This window comes from Erithacus rubecula (genome assembly GCF_903797595.1).
Source record: "Erithacus rubecula genome assembly, contig: SUPER_Z_unloc_1, whole genome shotgun sequence".
Classification (NCBI taxonomy): Eukaryota; Metazoa; Chordata; class Aves; order Passeriformes; family Muscicapidae; genus Erithacus; species Erithacus rubecula.
The window spans coordinates 2,319,242-2,339,726 of NW_027635590.1; the positions used below are offsets into that span (position 1 = coordinate 2,319,242).

General features: G+C 43.5%; 3 protein-coding genes across 8 annotated transcripts in view; 2 read left to right on the top strand and 1 right to left on the bottom strand.

Annotated features, from left to right (window-relative positions):
- The window catches only part of TMOD1 (tropomodulin 1), a 25,613-nt gene extending 23,785 nt beyond the window's left edge, over positions 1-1,828 (top strand). For all 5 annotated transcript variants that reach the window (XM_079330854.1, XM_079330856.1, XM_079330855.1 and 2 more), the window contains one exon: positions 267-1,828. In XM_079330854.1, the coding sequence (XP_079186980.1) occupies positions 267-331 (65 nt within the window). In that variant the 3' untranslated portion in view covers positions 332-1,828. The remainder of the gene's footprint in view (positions 1-266) is intronic.
- TSTD2 (thiosulfate sulfurtransferase like domain containing 2) overlaps positions 1-14,712 on the bottom strand; it is a 15,426-nt gene extending 714 nt beyond the window's left edge. The window contains exons 1-9 of one of the 2 annotated variants that reach the window (XM_079330844.1): positions 14,477-14,712; positions 14,112-14,398; positions 13,350-13,458; positions 11,568-11,693; positions 9,604-9,709; positions 8,208-8,326; positions 7,451-7,609; positions 6,406-6,544; positions 1,792-5,108 (exon numbers count right to left, since the gene is read on the bottom strand). In XM_079330844.1, coding sequence (XP_079186970.1) covers positions 4,849-5,108; positions 6,406-6,544; positions 7,451-7,609; positions 8,208-8,326; positions 9,604-9,709; positions 11,568-11,693; positions 13,350-13,458; positions 14,112-14,398; positions 14,477-14,578 — 1,407 coding nt within the window. In that variant the 5' untranslated portion in view covers positions 14,579-14,712 and the 3' untranslated portion in view covers positions 1,792-4,848. Of the gene's footprint in view, positions 1-1,791; positions 5,109-6,405; positions 6,545-7,450; positions 7,610-8,207; positions 8,327-9,603; positions 9,710-11,567; positions 11,694-13,349; positions 13,459-14,111; positions 14,399-14,476 lie in introns of those variants that run through there. The other variant, XM_079330845.1, reaches the window with a different exon arrangement.
- Positions 14,713-14,715: 3 nt separating this feature from the next.
- The window catches only part of NCBP1 (nuclear cap binding protein subunit 1), a 30,113-nt gene continuing 24,343 nt past the window's right edge, over positions 14,716-20,485 (top strand). Inside the window, exons 1-7 of the mRNA XM_079330828.1 lie at positions 14,716-14,871; positions 14,989-15,074; positions 15,792-15,892; positions 16,898-17,054; positions 17,955-18,062; positions 18,590-18,711; positions 19,186-19,255. Coding sequence (XP_079186954.1) covers positions 14,838-14,871; positions 14,989-15,074; positions 15,792-15,892; positions 16,898-17,054; positions 17,955-18,062; positions 18,590-18,711; positions 19,186-19,255 — 678 coding nt within the window. The 5' untranslated portion in view covers positions 14,716-14,837. The remainder of the gene's footprint in view (positions 14,872-14,988; positions 15,075-15,791; positions 15,893-16,897; positions 17,055-17,954; positions 18,063-18,589; positions 18,712-19,185; positions 19,256-20,485) is intronic.

Genomic DNA, 20,485 nt, shown 5'->3' on the forward strand with positions numbered 1-20,485 from the left:
CTGTGAAATATAATTAACTACAGAGTAAGGGAGGTAAGGCTGAAAGTAGCTTCTGGCCTTAAAAATTTATAGGGAGAAAAACCTGATCTTTCTTGATTTTATTGTGTAAGGCTGTGCCTGCTGCTTAAGGCAGGAATTCAGAAGCTGATGCTATCCTGTTTCTTTCCTGGCAGAAAGTACATCTCTCAGCTACTTTCTACAGCTGTTAAATCAAGCCTGCCATCCAAATTATCCCATGACTGACTCCTCTTTCTGTTCTCTTTCAGTGAGGAAGAGAAGACTTGCAGAGGTGAATGGGCCTATTTTTCCCAAGTGCCGAACTGGAGTGTAGTTCCTGGCTGGAGGTCATTCCCAGTGATCTGTGCTACACTGTGGAAATCTCAAGGCAATAAGTGCCTCGACAGAGTATTTGTGGTGCCTCTGCTCTGTTTTATGCACTAACAGTTGAAATTAAATAGTGGCTGTAGTTTTTATGAAGATTTTATCCAGTAGGACTGTTGATGTTTTCTGTAGAGTTGGAAACTATTCAAGCCAACATGTCAATTTAATGCAACCTCAGTTTAGAGTACAATACAGTGTTAATGGGGATTAATTTTTCTATACTTTCTGCACGGTGTTTCATAAAGTTAGGATGTGGTATGCATGAGTGAAAGATACAATTGTTTCACACAAATTATAGAAGTATTAAAAAAATACTTTATTTTTATTTTTTTTCAAAGTTGATCTCAAGTAACTACAGAGGAGTAAACTAGCTTAACAAGCACTTCTAACATCTGGAAACATGGCTAATTTCAAGAATTGTAAGTTAACAATTTTTTACCAATGTTTGCTGAATCATTTAACTGCAGGTGCCATTTCAAATGCATCCCAGCGTTTCTTAAAAAAAAAAAAACCTGATCCCCATCCCCTAATTAAATGGAACTTAAGGCCACCAAATATAAAGGAGAGTCTCGAAATTTGAGTGGTTTAGATGGGTGAATATCCTTCAACCCTATGCATATCTGAAGAAAACAGTCATTCTAAGAGGTGTGAAGCAAACCCTAACCCCCAGAGATGGCCAAACTAATGAGCAAATGAGAATCTTCTCTTCTACTCCCCACTCCCTTGTTTCCTAATGTTAAAAGTGTTTGTCCAGATATTCACAGGAGACAGGTGGAATTCTTTCCCTTTGCTGTTTTGTCTAGATGACCATGTCCATTAATGAAATTTTGTTCTGCTAGGAATTATTTCTTTTACTGCTGTCACTTATGTCCACATAAATGCAAGAATAAATGTTCTTCCCTAAAAAAGCTGTAAGGTAAAATACCCGAAATCTAAACTTACACTACGTATGATCTCACAGCTTTTTGTCAGTGTACACTCATCATCCAGCCTGGGAGGAATTCCCCACAGGTTTGTGCACCTCCCACAACTGCAATGGACTGGACTCAGCAGATCCAGAACTCCCACTGTTAATGTGGGTGGGATCCTGCTCAGTAAGAAGTCTCCACGGAAGAATCATTGCTGTATTGAAACCTTAATGACACATCCTAGAAAATGTTCTCTTTTGCTAGAAATCTGACTTTAAATGTCTGTTAGAGTGAAGTTTTTCAGCCTTTTACATACATTGTGTCAAAAGTCCCAGAGATATCTTCAGAGCTTGTGCACAAACACCACTGATGATTTAGCTCTGACCAGCAAAGCAGAGAAACACTATTCAGCAATGTGGGGAAACACACTTGTGCTCTTCAAATCTTAATAAATGTGCCCGTGGTATCATATAAAATGTTTCATTATAGCTTGTTTCCCCCACTGTGCAAAAAATCAGAAAATTAATGTGGAAGAAAAATACTTGAAAATATACTAAAATGAAAAAAACTGGCAGACTTCTTGTCTTCTGTGTGCACTGTGAAGACTTTGAAATGACCAACTACATAATCAAATCACAGCCACACACCTTCAGCCGAGCCATGCCCTCGGATTTGCATGACACAGGCTCAGCTCTTCCCTTGGCTTCAGAATGCAAATTAATCTTATCCTGAAAAATTCTGGTGGTACTAAGAAGCACAGTCATGCAAGGAGATGTATCTGCAGACCAGGGAGACCATGGATACTACTCCAGCCCTTAACAACAACAACAAAAAAAAAGCTAAGAACTTTGTCGTGTATTTCACTGTAGCAGCAACCATATTAACCTTGCAGCCAAAGGTATACTAAACTGTCAGGATCATTCCAGGCTCCTTGGCTGATCCTCACAGAGCTGTTTTGCTGCAGGATGCAGTGCTGATGCATCAGGCTGTATAGTGAAACCTGTGCAGCAGTGGAGCTACAAAAGGGTGATACTTAGGAGCAAATGAATTCCTGTTGGGCCCAGCAGCTCTCTGGGAAAAGGGAGGAAAAGCCATCTGCTGACTGCAGCATCTGGCAGATACAGCCCATCCTGCTGAAAAAACTCTTCCCTCTCCTGAAGCCCATGTGCCTTCTCTCAGGCATTACCACTGTGATGCCTGGATGCCACCACATAGCTTTTCACATGACAAGTTCCTTATTGGTATTAATCTGATCAAACTAACCCAGAAAACAGGACAGAGAGCCCCTTTATGGGCTAACTTGCAAGAAGCGGACTGTCTCTTATCCCCTTCTCTGCTCTGTGCAGCAGAGAGAACATAGCTTTATGGGATTCCATCTGTACATAACAAATCTTTCTCCTCCCTTGCCTTAGTGCAGCAAGGACTAGAAGAGGCCTCATGGCTCCCCTCTGCCTTTGAGGTAGAATCTCAGCTGTGAGGAGTCTCAGGAGAATTCTATCTTGTAGCCAGGTCTGGCACATGACAGACTAGGTTTCAGTGTCCATCTCTGCAGAATCAAGCAGCTCCAACAAAACGTGCTAAGTGTATTTGTGCAGGACTTAAAAAAATATAATGGAAGCACTAAAGGTTATTTATCATAGATGTTTCAGAAATTTACATATAAAATATAGTTGTTGCCATCCTGTACTGATAAGTGATACAGAAACAGCATTACAAATTGATTACAGTGTTTCAGACCTGCTGAGAGAGTGAATTACAAAACTGTGTTCTTTTTAGCCTAACACAGGAAGATCATGGGACACTCCCCATCAGTGCTTTAGACCAGATCCACAGTAGAGCCTCCATGTTTCTTCACAAATACTCCAGCCCTCAAAACCACAGAAGTTAACCAGCCAGCAGAGACTGGGAAGCCAAGGAGACATTGGCACTGCTCAGACTTCTGCTGAAGGTGTCTACTGATGGGAATTTTCTAATTTCTTCTCAAGGATGAGTTGCTCAGAGATTTACTATTAAATACTATCCTAGAAAGATACCTAAGCTCCAGGTTTTTCCTCGCTAATGGGATTGTCATGAGGACAGTTGGTGAACTGTTGATTTCATGATAGCAATACTGGAAGCAAGAAGAAATGTTTGTCATGGCTTTAATGGAACCAATGCCTATGTATTTAAGTTGCTAGTCAAGCCAACAATGAGGCCTTGTTGAATTAATAGCACCATGGAGAGAAAGGTATAATCTAAATGAAAATAACATAGCCCCATCATTAAGCAACTGCAGAAACCTAAGAATCTATTTTCTTGCTTTTAAAAGCATTTGCCAGTAAAAAACTCCAAATCTAGTGACTTTGATTTCCTAAAGATATACTGTTCAGTTCCCAGAAGGACAGTAAATTTTAAAGACATTTTTCAGTCAAGACACATCTTCCACACTATTAATAAATCCTTTCTGTACCATTCTGCAGCATCAGGCACACAATACAGCACATGGGGCAGTATTTTAATCTCATCTGCTGTAGGTCCTTTCAAAGACAATTTCTCCACTATCAAGTGCTGGAAATTGCATAAACATCTTGCAGCTTTTAGAAAATTCAACACATGCTTAAAAAGCAGAAATGCTCCCTAGAACTTGAATTATTTAATTTGGATAAAGGATCTTGCACTCTCCTCATAGCTGTTGCTGACATTTATGCATACATGCATCACTTACAGTGCCATGATGCTGGTATTTTGACAATCTCTGTGCTCCCCTTTGTGTGCTTGTTCCAACATGCTTCAAGCTGTCAAGTTTTTTTTAGTGCAAGCAGAGCTGAGCCCTGCATATTTCATACACTGACAAGCTGAGGAGAAAAAACAGTTCCCAGGGAGACTGAGCACTGGAAAGAAGATTGGGTTTGCTGTTCATCCTGCAGGTCACACAAGTATGGCTGAGTAAACAGTATCTCTGGGCCTTTGCTCCAGCTCCTCCTGCTGCTTTCAGCCAGTTTTACAGGAAAGTTAAGCCAGTTATTTCAGGTAACTTCACCTTGCTTCTCACTGATATAAAGCAAGAGATGCAGGTCAATGGTGTGCATGTGGAATATATCTTCAGGATCTAATCTGGTTACATACTCATACCAAATTGGTAAATCTGCTGTTTGCATACCTTACTACAAGCTATTGAAGCAGATGCATGATCCTTGGAGAGGTCAGACAGGTTGATCTCCATGCAGGAAGAAAAAAAAATTGAACTGTTCTTGAATTCCTTCAGTTTCTTTTGAATTGTGAGCAGCTCTGTCACATTGCAGATAGTCTGCTCCAAAATCCCCATGGTAAAGGCCACACTACAAGACTGTACCTAGAGAGAGGAATCCTGTAGTGCTGGTGATGGATTGGGCACTCTGGTAATTTACAGGTAAGTAATGGATGGTTTTCAGGGCATATTCTATGTTTAAAGGCAGCATATGAACAAGACTTTCCAAGCCAACATATTTCCATAATTTCCAAACCTAACTGATTAACAGATAGAGAACTGGTTACAGAAGCCCTTCGCAGGAGCACATGCCAGATTAACCAATGAAACAGCTTAATCCTTTCCTATGTCCAGCATCCTTGGTGAGACACGTTCAATTGGTACCCTTGGCCGCCTCCTTGTGCATTCACATTCCTCCTTAAGTGTCTGTCCTGAAGCCCTTGAGGTCACCTTGAGCGCCTTCTCTTGACAAACAGGACAGCAAGCTGTAAGACCTTTGTTGCAACAACTTGGGCATGTCAGGACAAGCTGCCGGCAGTGTTGACTGGAACAAAGTTTATACTGGTCCCACAGCACCCCACAGTACCTGCATGCTGGAGGGAGGAGGAAAAGAAGAAGTTAACACCCATACTGCTCTGTCTGTTCCCTTGCAGAGGGCTTGCCAAGGCACCAGAGGGCTGCCAGCTCTCATTTAAGTGGCTATTGTCTTGCAGGTTTTTAATTCCTGTTTAGCTTGATCTTCTAGAATCTAGTTAAGTTGAAAATATCTTTTTGGACATACTTAAGACAGTTTTCTCTCTGGAAAAGGGAGACTGCTCACTAGTGCTTTCTTTAGTTCTGAGGAGACAGATATAGAGATTCCTACTGCCAAGAGAAGAAGAAAGACATGCAGGTGGAAACTAAACCAGTATGCAGGAAATGTCACCTGCTGAATAAGGGGATGCCATGGAACTTCCTTCCATGACAAACAATGGCTTGTGCAGACAGAGTGCCATATGCAGTCCTGGTAAGTATCCTTCCAGAACATCACACACAGGTTTAACTCTTTAAGTGAAAGCTACAGCCCAGTTTTAGCTGTACCAAGAAGGTGCATATCTGAGTGTGTTCTGTTTCCATACCAAGTCAGGCCCCTTCAAGATGTATAGAGTAATTGCAGAGGAGGAATGGGAGGTTATGCTTGAAAAGTTACCAACTCAGAAAAAAACCAGCACTGCTTCTGAAAAAAAACGGGCTAGAATCAAATTCCAGCTACTTGTTGTATCTGGCAACTGATAGCAAAATAAAAGATTACTTAATTTGCAGTAATTGAAGAGCAATCCCAGCCAGAAGATCAGGCAATGTTCTTAACTACTTAAACTAGAGGCCACTGAAATTCCATTGGATATAGAATTTCTCAAGCATAATAACGAAGTGCTGTAGAGCATAGTGCCACTACTCTCCCAATACCTGGAAGTCTTGGTTGATATTCTGTGAGAGTGCTGGAGCAGAGGACTGCTGGCAGCAGGAGAACTACTTAAGACTTTGGTCAGTTGGCCAACCACAGTCTGATCAGCACTGTGGGCAACAAGCAGGTAACAACAGCTGTGGTGCTGGACATGTATGTCTCCATAGGTGCAGATGGCTCATAACAGAGCTGTTCTGCAGGTTATACTTCCTTCTACTGCTCCAGTTTTAGCGAACTCTTATTAGGGACCCCCTTTCCTCTCATTTCTGTGTTACATGTTAAAGCCATAGTGTTGATAGTCATCACGAGAAGTGACAGCACTGTGAGATCAAACCAAGTATGAGGAAGAACTTACACAGGCCACTTTGGCTGTCCCTACCCTGCACACCTCTGGAAACGATTGCAATAGCTTCCCAGCCTTCTGCACTTACAGTATCTAGTCCTACCTGAGATGATATCTTCATTGGAACAAATGGCGTAACGATCATCAAATACAAACAGCTTCCCCCTGTAGAATCCATCTGGAAACTCTTCTAGGTACTTGTGAATTCCACCTTTTAGCTGGTAAACCTCTCTGCACACTGCCTGTTTAAAGCATATTAGCAGAAAAGCTGAAGGAGACCACAGCAGTGGTGGTGTGCCAGAGTTCCCAAAGCAAATGCTGTAAATGCCAGGGGTCAGTGAAAAGCAGCAGCCTCTCAGTGACCATCAGATGGCACCATGTGCAGCCACAGCTCCAGGCAGTGCTACCAGGGAATACTGGGCAGCTCCACAATGCTGGCTTGCTGGCACGAACCCAACTCTTCATTTAATGTTATACTCAAAAGAAGCTGGTAACCTCCTCACCTGAGGAAGGTTTGCTGCATCACAGATCAACTGCTTTTGAACCTCCATGAACTTGTTATTCAGTGTTTATTTAGTTAACAGTTAGTAGAAGCAGAATTTTGCAGTGGAAAAAAGAACTCCAAGGTTTAAATCTCTGGAGAACCTTTGTTTTCTGTTCCCTTGATCCTTGAGAGGATCCAGGAGAAGAGTGGGATGGAGATTTTAGAACACAATTAGAACAATGCACTATGCTGGATTTACTTCTGCAACACCGAGAAAAACACTGACTGGATAATTTTCACTACTCTGAGATATTCAAGCTGTGCAGTAATGACCACAGAGCATAACCTACACAGTCTGTGGAAACACTGCAGAGTATTTTCAAGCCCTCCTAAAACAGTTCTAAAAATATCTCTTCTGAGGAAATGGGTAACATAATTATTTTCACTGCTGTGACACTAGTCCACACAGGTCATACTGAGCCACACTGAACTATCCAGGTCCTTGACAGACAGCATGAGACAAGTACATGTCAGAGGCATTTATCTCCCCACCTGCACATTCTGCAGTTTGTGCACAGTTAGAATTCACCAGCAAGACAAAAGACAGGTGCCCTTAAAGCAGCCTCAAATCCCCAACACTTGTGCCCCCAGAATGACATCTTACCTTGCTCCTAAGGTAAGCAGAGCCTCTTTCACAACGAATCCCTCCCGTGCAGTACATCAGGACACGCTTGTCTTTAAAAAGCTCCAGATTTTCATCTACATAACTTGGAAAATAGCTGAACTTCCTTATATCTGGAGCCAGACAGCCCTGGAAATGTCCCTGCAATTACAACAGATGACCATGCAACTGGTTACAAGCACTGTTACTGCTAAGGTCTGTGCCTCAAAGATGGCACAGACTTTGAGCTGGAACACTCAGCTCACTGCAGCTGTTTTATGCAGCTCCTCAGCTGCATTTATGCATCAACGGGTGTGGTAAAATCTGTAGGAGGATTCTGGACACAGCAAGCAAAGAGACAACTAAACAGAACTGTCAGAAAGAGGACAAACCACAACAGTGCATGATGGGTGGTGGATGTGACAGCAGGATGCCCCTTCCTTTTTGACAGATGGGACAAGACAAAAAATGCTGAAAAACATCTCTACAAATTATGCTATTTCAAACACTCATGCTCATGTTGTACAGACCACTTTGTTTTCTTCCTGCCCCACACTGTATAAGCACTTGGCCGGCAGGCTCCATCCTGAGTTGCTGGGCAGGTCCTCTACTGCTTGTGTCTAATATTCATTACTAAACTGCACCTGTACACATTACAGTCAATCTGGAGTATGTAATCTTTCCAACAGTTAGGTTACACCCTCACAATCATAAATACTTCACCCCAGCAACTGTAAAAAAGCAGGTAAGCAGCACTTACTATTTTACTTTCATAGAAGTTTCTACAGTCCAGCAAGATGGTATCACTTTGTCCTTGATTGGCCTGAGACAAATATTGTTCTACTTCTCTATGAAATTCCTGAGGGGATAAATGGATTCCTTTAAGAAAACAAAACAAACAAACAAACAAAAAAAACAAAAAAAAAAAAGAAGAGGGAGGGGGGAAGAGAAGTGAGAAACAAGTGACAAAACAATGTCACGAATGAGATCACTTGTCCAGATTCTCCTAACAATTCCAAACAAAATTTTTTTGTGATTTTCATAGACTTTCCATGCCAACTCAATCAGCCAAGTTTATCCATGTTTGGCTTCCTACTGGCAAATGAAAGAAAACACAACACTCTTCCATATGATGGAAGAAGCAGCATACAAGTTCTTATCTCTATGATGTTTTATTGCATCCCCCTGACTACCCTTGCAGCTGTAGAAGATGGAGTGACATGCTCCACTTCTCTCTACTCATCTCTCATTACATTTGGAGGTGTAGAAATAAAATTTTTTAAATTAAACTTTTTGATAATAATGCAAAATTTCCATAAACATGTATCACTTTCAGTACAACTTCAACTTACATAAAGTTTCTCAACTTTCAGGGCTTAGGACCCTTAATCTACGAAAAACTAAAGATCTCCACCAGTAAAATCATTTACCTTATTATAAAATATCCCTACAAGCAACCTGCCAGAGTAATAGGAACTGTCTCCATGAAATGCTACAAAAGAGGAGGCAAAAGAGCAAAAAAGAAAAGACATAGCCAAACAAAAAAAAATGGGAATGAAACATAATTTTCTTCCAAATCCACAAAAATCACTGTAGAAGTATGGCAGCAATAAAATCTCCTGGTGGAAAAAAAAGCCCAAAGCTGCTCTGGTAATTGCTATTTGCTGTGCTCCTGCTTACCGCCTATGTAAGCATCCCTACAGCAAATCCACAGTCAGAAACAACTTATCAAGCATAATCCACACTAAGCAGCTACAGTTAGCACAAAACAAATGTAGTCAGATGAAGTTCATGCAGAACTAGGATCTGCTTAGTGCAAAAGACAGGAGCGTGGCTGTTGGCTCCAGAATGAGTGAGCCAAGTCAGCAGGCCCTGTCTCACAACAAGGTAACTGCTTCATGTCATCTGAACTCTCCCACAAAACCTGAAGTGAATTCTGAAGTTTTCTGAGGCAGCTTTAGACTAGGCTAGTCAAAATCTGGACCAGCAAATTCTCTGCACCAGCAGCTTTGACTACAGTAGGGTATACATTTCTGTATCTATTTCTTCTGTGTCCTGGCCATTATGCAAAAGGAAGTATTTTTGATGAAGGTATTTTTCTCTTCACTCACCTCTCACTTGGGTGAGAGGCTTTATTTTTCATTACATAAACTTACCAGTTTCCTTATAAGACACTATCTTTGGATCAATGCCCATTGGTACAATTTCTTTGAATACTCCAACTCTGAGGTCTGGGAAACAGTGAGCTCCTCCTGCACTGCTCTAGGAAATCAAACACAAAAACATTTCACCAAAATTTGCCTGCTGTCAAAATTAAAATTACCCACTCACTTAAATTCTACAGCTTATTAGAATATGAGAATATCTTTGCAGCTGAGGTAAAGAAGTATCTTTCCTGCTGAAATCCACACCCTAAATCCTGAAATTTGGGCAGTGGACCCTTAACACCACCTGGAAGACAATTGTCTTAGGCCCAATGACTACTCTGCAAGTGAGACAGACAGCATGTGGTTGGAGGTGGAGGGTTGTATACCAAATCTTAGACAGAAACATGTTACTAGCACTTATTGTGAGAAAGCTGAAACCCCTACAAAAGCTGATCCTGGAAGGAATATTAAATAATGTCCTCCAGTAATGGATCATGTTGCCACATCCAGGCCCTGCAGCTCCCTTCATCTCTCTGGCACTAGACACATGCACAGCTGTGCCTCCAGTCATGACGTGTCTGATGGGAACTGCAGTGTTCATGCATGTGAAGGAGATGTATGGGAGGTCAGCCAGGTGCAAGATTTTGTTAATAGTGGAGGCTGGCACCTCCTCCTCCCTCTTCATTCAAGCATGGAGTCCTGGTAACCCTTTTCTGGTAGGCACCCCCACTGCAGGCTACAGGAAGTGAGAATCTCTGCAGGGCTAAGCCTCAAACACAGCTTAGGCAACATAAAGTTATAAACATGCAAAGGAAAGTGCAGTGCTGAGCAGCACTGTTCCAACTGTTATGGAAATCAGTCTGCAGGAACTGTTGTGGCCACTGGGTATGTTCATAGTCCTAAGCATGGTTATCACTCCTCTATCCCATGTCTTCACGGCTCAGCAACCTGAAAGCCTCATTCACTTGGGTATCATTCAGGAGGAACTGTGAGACACCATAGTCCATTAATGAAGGAACACTAATGTCCAGAGAGATAATGCAAGGTTGAAGGTTTTGCCAAGGTCAGAGTAAAAATCCATCTCCGTTCTGTTTTTGCGTATACATACGACTGTAACTAACACAAACCCTCTTGAAATTCAGCCAAGTAACAGACACTTACAAAGCTAAGACTGAATCATCACTGCAGTTCAGCATGGAATTTGAGTTATGCAAGTTTCACTAACTCTTTTGATCTAGGTGCCTATGAAAAAATAATAGCACTCCCTGCAAATAAAACTGTGTGGAGGAGCTGCTGCTTAAGCAGCAGCTCTCCTTCCTTGCAGAGAAACCAGAACCTACAGCAGGTGACAGCCAAAGCCTACCAGAACACCACACAGCACACCAGCCACTGCTGCCCTCACCATGTGGGGACAGCAATCAGTGTGTATGCTCCAGCCAGGCACTACATGGAGTAGGAAGAAAACTCTTGATAGCCCTGTGTGTGTTCTCTGGAAGATACCCAACCCATGGAACTGACATTGCACCTATATGGACACCAAAGCCTGCATGAACTTAAACCAGTAGTACTGCATCCAGTAAAGGGTCTCCAATCAGCGTGAAGAGTACAGGGTGCAAACACCTTCCTGGGCTAAGTGTATGTTGTGATGCCTGCTCAGTCTGGAGTAAATGCTTGCTGCGGAATGGTGGGGCTTAAACACACTCCCTCACCCGCCTGCACTGCGGGGCTCTGTGGCTGCACCCACAGCTGCCAAAGCCTGTAGCAGCTGCTGTCACTGCACTAGGAAACTCCTAATTCTGGTAAAATGCAGCAAAGATATGGTTTTGGTACCGTAAAGATCCACCGACTTAGATAAGAGGGGGGGAGCAGAACTGCTACGGCAGAAGTAACACTGTCAAGAAGAAGTGTATTTATTTCTTGAATATTAAATGACCCACATTAACAATGTCCATATAAAAATTATTTTTTCATACCTTGAAATCCTCTTGACACAAAATGTTTTTGAACAGAGGCTGGGAAAGCATAACTTTAATGTAGAGACTGGTAGCTACTTTGCTCCCACCAACTGTCCCATTAATCCCCTCTGAAGCAACTCGTACCTAGAAGGCAAGAGGAAAACCTGGGGCTGAGACTTGGTTACAGCAAAACAAATCACAGTGAAATCAGCAAAATTTCAAAAAACTGGGTGACAAACAGCAGGCACACAAACAGGAGCATGTTCAGAAAAGAGACTACTGAATAAGGAAGGAAAATAGGGCTAGACTGAAGTAGAACGTAAAAACAATAAACAGAAAAAAACCCCAACAATCAGGAATTGCTTCTGAGCCATTTTGAAAGAATCACACCAGGACAGTCAGAAGAGCCCATTCAATAAACAGAGAAATGCAGCACGAACAGAGAAAATGCTGCCTGCAAATACTGCAGTCAGCATTAGAATTCCCTCTGAAGTTGCCTCAGAAAGAACAATAGGCTTGTGCCTCATGATTCACACAGCTAAAAAAGAAAATGTGAATATGTATAACATTGTATCTAATATTAAACTTTGGGATGAGTCATTTTATCTCCAGCACTGACAAATGAACAAAAGCTCTGAAGTGGGGGTGGGGGAAAAGGGGAAAGATTGAATATAAGGAGCAAGCAAAAAAAAACCTGATTGGGAAGGTAAATGCTGTACCTGTCTTAGAAATGAAAAAAAAAAGAGGAAGAAAAGAAACTCAAGCAAAACACCAACTACCAGGCAAGACAGCTGAGCAGAAAAGGAACTGAATCCATGATGACCTTTCACCCCCAGACCTGTCTTGGGGTACCCTGGCAGAGAACAAGAAGGTACTTAGGGAGACAAGTCGCAGGTGAAAGGAACCTCCTGCTCCACACTTCTTGGGACTGGTTACAAAATGAACTCCTCTGTACTCTCACTGCCAGTGGACTACCATATGCTCTCCCCACAGATAGCCTAGGAACATCAGCTTTGTGATGCTAAAATTCACTTTCTCCCACAGCCTCCAGAGGCCAGCCACACAAGCAACTCACTTTCTTGGTCTAGCTTGCCAGCAATGAAGAGAACAGACTGTGCTATGTTATGGTTGATGGCTGCTCTCACCAAATTCCCAACAATGTGGTTTACAGCTTGGGGTAGCCACTCTGACTGGGAGCCCCCTGTGCACTGAGGAGGGAGGACACAGGTGCCCAGTGAGTGGAGCAGGCCCAGATCTGTGTCATCCCTCCCTGGAGGCTGTGCTGTGCTGCACGTGCCCTTCAGCCGCAGATACAGCCAACCGGCTAATGCTACCCTGCACACAGCTCTCTGCTGACACCAGGCATTAAGCCACCCTCATCTCCTTGCGTTTGTCTAAAACCACATCACAAATTTCTTATGTGAATATCCGTTCTGACAAATGGCTGGAGTGATAAAAAGACTCATTTCCCTGTTTCCATGTGTAACAGAGATCGGAAAGGGGCAACCTGTGCAAGCCCGGGTCTAGTGTGCTGTCTGTGAGGCTCACTCACTGCCACACAACCCAGGGTTCCCTGCACCAATAAGACTATTTGTATTTTTTTCCTTGATTATGATAGCTCTTAAACAGAATTCTAAAAGATACATTACCAAGTCTGAGTGCCTCTGTTAATGGGATCATAACAGATCTGCACTCTCTGGTGCAAAACACATCTGGTTCTCCAAATCCCCCATCATTCTGCACTAAATAAAGATGTGAGATTTTTTCCCTTAAGAATAAAACCATTGCTTCAAACCTTACCTTTCCAGTGAGATGCAGATGCTGACACAAAGCCTTTTGCCAAGCACAGAGTTTCTCTGGATCCCTCACCTCACAGTAACAGTAATAGAGAAGTACTTCTCCCACCTGGCTGCCCACAGCATGGCAAAGGTAAGCAAATAGAAAAACAATATTAAGAAAGAACAAAACGTTACTATTAGCAGACCATTCAAAAAGCAGACAATTTTCTTCTGGTGGAGGGATTAGCACTGCTGGGTTTATTTCAAACAGAACGAATGTTAACTAAAAAAATCTGCCATGCTTCTAATTCTTGGAATTGGTTACAAAATGAACTTCTCCATACTCTCACTGCCAGTGGCCTACCATATGCTCTCCCCACACAAAGAACACAAGAATTACTGACTTTCGTGCACAGAAGGATGCTATTAAATGCTCACTTTGCCAGAATGCCACTTGAAAACTCAAGCACTTGAGCTACCTAAATTCAAAAAGCCAAAATTTTTCGTGAGATTGCACGTTCCCACATTGTGTGCGGCACAAGCCAAACTCTGTTGTAGCCAGAAACTTTCTCGTGAACCTTCTTCGTGTCTATATGAGTCCTTCAGGAACCCAAACGAGCAGCAGAAAGGAACCCGCGCAGTGTATATCCTGCACTGTCGTGGTCCCTCCTTACAGATCCAAGCTGTCAAGCAACACCCATACAGGCCTCTTTAAAGATGCAGGGCAATATGACCGCCTAAAGCCGAACACCCCAGTCGTGGACCCTCGGAGCGCCTTCCTTACCTTGTCAGATCCTCCTGGCTGACGTGGCTGGTGTCCGGGAGCGCCCAGGAGATCTCGGGGCCCGCCGGGGCCGGGCCGCCCTCGGGGCTCCCTGCGGCCGGGGCCTGCCCCGCGCCCAGCCCCGCCTGCCGCCCCACGTCCCCGGAGTGGTGCAGGGCCACGTGCCGGTGGATGCCGGGCAGCTCCTCGAACGCCTGCCGGCAGCACCGCCACCGCACGCCCTCTCCGCCGCCGGGACAGCGCGCCGCGGCCGGCACCTCCTTGGCTTTGACGAACAGCGAGAAGGCCTGGAAGGCACCAAAGGCGTCCGCGTTACCGAGGCTACAGCGCGCCCGGCCCCGGCCCCGGCCCCGGCCCCGGCCCACCTTCCTGCGGGCGGCCGCGCGCTGCTTCCTGCCCGCCGCGCCCCCCTCAGCGCTGCCCCGCGGCGAGCCCGGCCCGCCCGGCGCCGCCTCGCCCGGCACCATATCCGCCTCTCCGCCGGGGACTGCCCGCCCGCCTCCTGCTCCTCCAGCTCCTCCTGCTGCCCCGGAAGCGCTCGGGCTCCGCAGGGAGAGGGCGGGAGCCGCTGAGCCCGCCCCGGAACCAGCGCGGCCGCGGGCGGGGGAGCAGCGCGCTTGCTCGGCCCGCGCGAGGTGTCTCGGCCCGGCGCGTCGCGGAGCTCCGCAGCGCTCCTCACCGCCCTGCGCAGCTCCTCACCGCCGCTCCTCCCCGCCGCTCCCCGCCATGTCACGGCGGCGGCACAGCGACGACAGCGATGGTGAGCCCCGCGTCGCCACCGGGGTGACCCGGCAGGGAGGGTGGATTGGGCGGGATGGAGGAGCGGCGGGGTTTCTGCGGCGTCGGTAACGCTGTGCTCGGTGTGTTGTTGGAGCAGGGCAGCCCCACAAGAGGCGGAGGACGTCCGAGCCGTCGGAGATCGAGGAGAGGCTCGAGTCGCTCATCTGCAGGGTGGGAGAGAAGGTAGGCGGGCCGGCGGCTGGGGAGAGTTAAAGCCTTGTTTGCGTCCACCCTCCCTCCTTCCCCTGCGTAGTGTGGGGGCACTTCGTCTGCAGTAGCGACCCTCAAAGAAAATCCTTATTTTATGAGATGGATGGAAACTATCCGGTTTTTTGCTAAGCCACGTGCTGTGGCGGGCAAGTGCTTTCACCGCAGCGTGGTGTTTCCCAGCCGGCGAAAACCGGGCGGAGAATAGTTACTATTGTATCTAAAGATTGCCCATTCTGGTCTGCGAAAGGTGCGAAAGAATTAACTGATCTGCCTGCGGCACAAGGTTCCAGCCCCGACAATGGGGCTGCTGGAGGAGGGGGTGGCAGAACAAAAGATGACGGTGCTGGGAAAAACAAGGTGTTTTGCGTGGTGCTGTGTTGTTAATCAGTGCGCTGCCGGGATGCTCCTAAGGCGGTGTCAGGTCTTTTATCCCTGGGGAACGCTGAAGTTCCTGTCCTAGCAGGGAAGCTTGGCGGTCGGTTGCAGCTCTTCCGAGGAGCAGCTGCTCCTCGCAGGCAAGCGAGCAGATCTTCGCTGCTGAGGAAACCCGATTGTTGCCCTGAAAATTGAGGGGACGTGAAAGGATGCTCTTGTCCAGCTTCATTGTCTTGCATGTGGGAGTCGGACTAGTTCGTTTTGCCTGGTTGATGATGGTTTTTTTTGTTTGTTTGTTTGTTTTTTTAATTTTAGAGTAATTCGTCTTTGGAGAGCAACCTGGAGGGCCTAGCTGGTGTTTTGGAAGCTGATCTGCCAAATTACAAAAGCAAGATACTAAGAATACTGTGTACTGTGTACGTATTAAGGAAGTCTGGGAATATGGGATGTGCTTTCTTTGTGCATAATTTCATTCTTTAAGGTAGTTTTAAGGCCATGAATAGCTTTAGTTCCTGACTGTTACCATAGGATAGAGTTTGTCTTATTACAAACAAAAGAAATAGAGGATTAAGCTCATTACATACTGGGTGTAATTCAAGAAAAATATCTCTTTACATTTCTTTGACTTGAAATGTATATAAAGGCTCGAGGCGGGTAGAAGAAACATCAGAACTGGTCTGCAGTAGCTGTAAGAATGCAGCAATGCTACGGGAAATCCTGTTTCCACATGAAATGATTAAGGCCACCAACGTTAAAAGCTGCTAGCAGTTACCTACCTGTGTTATCTGTGATGTTTTTTCACTGCTTTCTCTTCCTTGGCAGTGATGTGCTCATGTCTTTGTTTGCCCCTTTGCTAGAGGAGAGGAACTGGGAAGGTGAGGAGCAGAAACCAAGCTCTCTGGTAGCTGCCAGCTCTCCTTCCTCTCTCTCACCATGTGCTAAGTGCAGGAGTGGAGGTGCCATGTCAGGGTCACTGAGTGGCGTTGAGGGAGGGGTTGTTCAGGGTCTGTTGCAGTAGGTAAGAAAAGTCCGAAGGAAGGGTGTGGTGCACGCTACATAGCCTATGGTAAGGTTTTATAGATACTTTAAGCCTATTTTGTAGCAATATTTTTAGTAAAAGGTAGTGTGCTTCCTTTCCAGACAGACACTTCTAAAAGTACAATTACATATGTACAGAAATGGTAGGGGAAAATTACTTTCTACAGTAGGACCTGGCCTTCACTATGCCGTGTAGTAACATTACTTCTAAATTGTGAACTTAAAACAACTTCTTGCATTCTTGAAATAAATTCTGTCACTGGTATTATTTGTTCAACCTCTGGTTATCTGTCTTTTCTCATTTAACTTACAACGAGCTACACAGTGGCCAATTGGCACATGATGAATAAACAACTAACACAGTATTTCTTTTTCTGTGTCAGTGCACGTCTGCTCCCGGAAAAACTTACTGTTTACACGACGTTGGTGGGGTTGCTGAATGCTAGGAACTACAATTTTGGTGGGGAATTTGTAGAAGCCATGATTCGTCAGCTTAAAGAATGTCTGAAAGTAAACATGTATAATGAAGCTGTGCATTTAGTAAGTGGAGTTTTGTTTATTTGTTTCATGTCCTTTTTCTTTCCTCCCTTCACCTTTTCGTTACAGAGGAGCTGGACCGTATTTTCTTCTTCAGGGGCAAGAAGTCATACTACATTTGCAAAGTTTACTTGCAAATGTATATTGTTCACAGTGAAAAATTAAATTTGTGTTAAACAGAGATGTTTCTCGCTGCTTGTTCTTCAGTCAAATGTAAAAGATAAAAGAAAGTCAAGGCAATTCCCTTGTATTCAGAGTTCTTAAAAACTGTATTTGATGGCTGGTTTCATTCTCCTGATGAAGGGTGAAGATCAAGCAGTCAGTTTTAAGTGCTGCCTGCCTTTGAAACCATTTGTTCCATTCTTCCTAATTATAGAGTTTTGTCTGCTGAAAGGTATTACAACTTCAGCAGTGTCTAATTTAGAAGCTCACTTCCAAGTTCCCCACCTTCTTCTGAAACCCCCTGGTGAAAATTAAGGTTCTAGTCAAGAGACTAATGTTTAGTCACCTGTAGGACACTTTTGCTAATAAGATCTAATTGCTAAAGTTTCTGTTACATTAGCAATCTTTTATTGTATAGAAGAGATAGAAGTACAAGGGTTTTCTTTTGTAGTATCAGTTTGTGTGTTTCTCATCATTTCTTAATTGGGAATATTATCCTTTCGATGTTATTGCAGTGGGTGGGATTGAGGACTTTAAAATGAATAGTATATTAGGGAGCACATATGATGCTTGTCATTGAAAAGCAAATCTGTACAGTGTGCAGTATTTCAGCCTGTGTGGTACTGGATGAGTATTATACTTTTACTGGTGGTTTGTTTTAATAATTTCAGTAATGTTTATTTGTTCTTGTGCAGCCAGTTTAAAAAGTATTTGTTCAGAACATTTTTTTCTCGTCTTTAGGTACGTTTTCTGTCTGATCTCGTGAATTGTCATGTAATAGCTGCACCTTCAATGGTGGCTATGTTTGAGAACTTCGTGAGTGTGACACAGGAGGAGGACGTACCTCAAGTAAGCAGAAGATCTGTAGGCTCCCCAGGCCTGTTTCACAATTTGTTTGTACCGTTTTTTCTGTCCTCATGCTTACAACAGGGAGGTTTTAGGGAGAGCAGCCTAAAGGGATTGACACATACAGTTTCCTGAGCTTTAGTAAAAGGAGCTTGTGGCAATTGGGAAATAACATATACAATAGGAAAGTAAAGTCCTTTATAGTGTAGTGGCTGAATTGAATTTATTTTACCTTGCTCTGGCAATTTCAGAGTGCCTAGCTTTTCTGCTATACTGAGAGTGTCCAGGAGTACTTTGAAAGTGATGCAATTCATCCCTTTTAAAAATCTCCCTAACACTGTTCAAGTGAAAAATTACTCTTTTTCAAACATGAATATTTTTTTCTCATGCCTTGCCTATCCAGTCTACAACTTCTGGTCTTACACTCCTTCAAAACAACTTCCTGATGTTTTAATTTGAGATGTGCATGTGTACAAAATTTGCTGGCGCTTACCTGTGTGCTCAGGTTTTGGTGTATTGCCTTCCTGTAGGTGCGATGTGACTGGTATATGTTTGCATTTCTGTCATCTTTGCCTTGGGTTGGAAAGGAGTTATATGAGAAAAAGGATGCTGAAATGGATCGTCTCTTGTCTCAAACAGAAAGTTATCTGAAGTAAGTTGTAACTGGTTAGAAACACGCTCTTTGGTATCTGTTTAAGTGTGAAGTAGTAGCATTGATTATTGCTCACTTTAAAGTATTCTAAAGCTTTAGGTGTGAACCATTTTATGGGGGGTAGCAAAGCCCTAAAAATGCAGTAGGTGAAGAGATTTTTGAATTTGAAAAGTTTTATGGTCTTGTCTAGTTCCAGGGTATGTTTAAGGTCTTGTTCTGATCATGCTGGAGTTGTGAGTGTGCTGTAGATTGTTGCATTAATACTGTTCAGTGTAGCTGTTTTCTGTCTAGATCCTTCAAGTTAATGTTCTCAAGATACTATAATAGAAATATTTTAAGTAATCACAAACCTCACTTTATCTACTGTAGACTTCGTCAGCTGAAGAGAATGAATAGTAGTACACTCATAATAAAAACAAAATTGCTGCCTAAATTAGTCTAGTAAAGGTCAGGTTTTCTCTCTTTTTTGAGCAGACGCCGCCAGAAGATTCATGTACCCATGCTGCAGGTGTGGACTGCTGACAAACCACATCCACAAGAAGAGGTGATTGCACTTTGCACTGCATTCTTTCAGAAAGCTGGAAAAATAATTTTCAACGGAAGTATTCTTTTATCATGAAATTAAAAGGCATCTAAGAGTTTGAATGTTTTGATTTGTCTGGTGTTTGCCATTGATTCCAGCAAGTTCTGTGTAGTTCTTTTCCAAGTATTAGTCTGAAATAAGATGTTGAGTTGAATAAGAAGGAGGGGATTCTGTTGTTGGCTGCAAGCCCCTGAAGAAATATTATGAAGTAGATTTTAGTGTTTGATTTTTGAACTGCTGTTTACAGGGATTAATCTTAAAAGGACTTTTTGTATGAAACAGTGTATGTAATTCTTTACCCTTAAATGTTTTCCCTTTGCAAGAAAGAAGCCTTTGTAGTGACTTCGTTTTTTCTCATCTTCAAGAAAATGCTAAAACAAATGCATAGAAACCGTATGCAAATGTCATTGTGCTATTTTTCTTTATATTTAAGCCAAAAATACTGGAGAGGAGAGGTGGCATCTGGCTAGCTTAGGGTGGGATTTGCCTTTTTGGATATTCTTGAGATTTTCACCTAACTTTCAGGACAAATGTTGGAAAGTGGGATTTTCTGGGATATTTTGCAACTTGGTCCTATTAGATTGCGTTCACTATTGTAATTAAGTCGCAGTCTTTAAAATTGTCTTGTTAAACATAGTTTGGAAGGATGGCCATTCTAATTATGATCAGTTTGTCTACATGAGTTTTTTGGCTGCCCAGTATCTGAATTTTGTTATTTAGTTTAGCAGAGGAGATATTAGCTGGCTGTCTTTGAGACCCTCAGTACTTGCAGACATTACTGTTTATGTCAGGTTCTAGTTGTTAATAGATTTGTTCATCTTTTGTAGTGTCATAATTTTAGTAAATGCGAAGCCCTTCCATGTAAAAATGTTTATTGCAAATATAACTTGAAACTTGCAGTCAGTGACGCTGCTGGCCTCCAGACTTCTTAAGATAATTAGCCAAAGCAAGACTGTTGCACAGGTGTCAATGCCATCTCTATGAGCATGCTGGGGTATTAGGACTCTTTAATACTACCAAAGGAGTAGTGACTGTTCTCTGCTGTAGTTTCACTGGGCCTCCTGAAGTGTGTGTTGGTGCTTAAAAACTTGCCAGTGGTTAAATTTTACTGACCCAAAACTGTATGGATTTAGGAATAGTCCTGGCATTTAGAGTTCTTCTATTGTTCATTGGTTTACTGAATCAACAGTT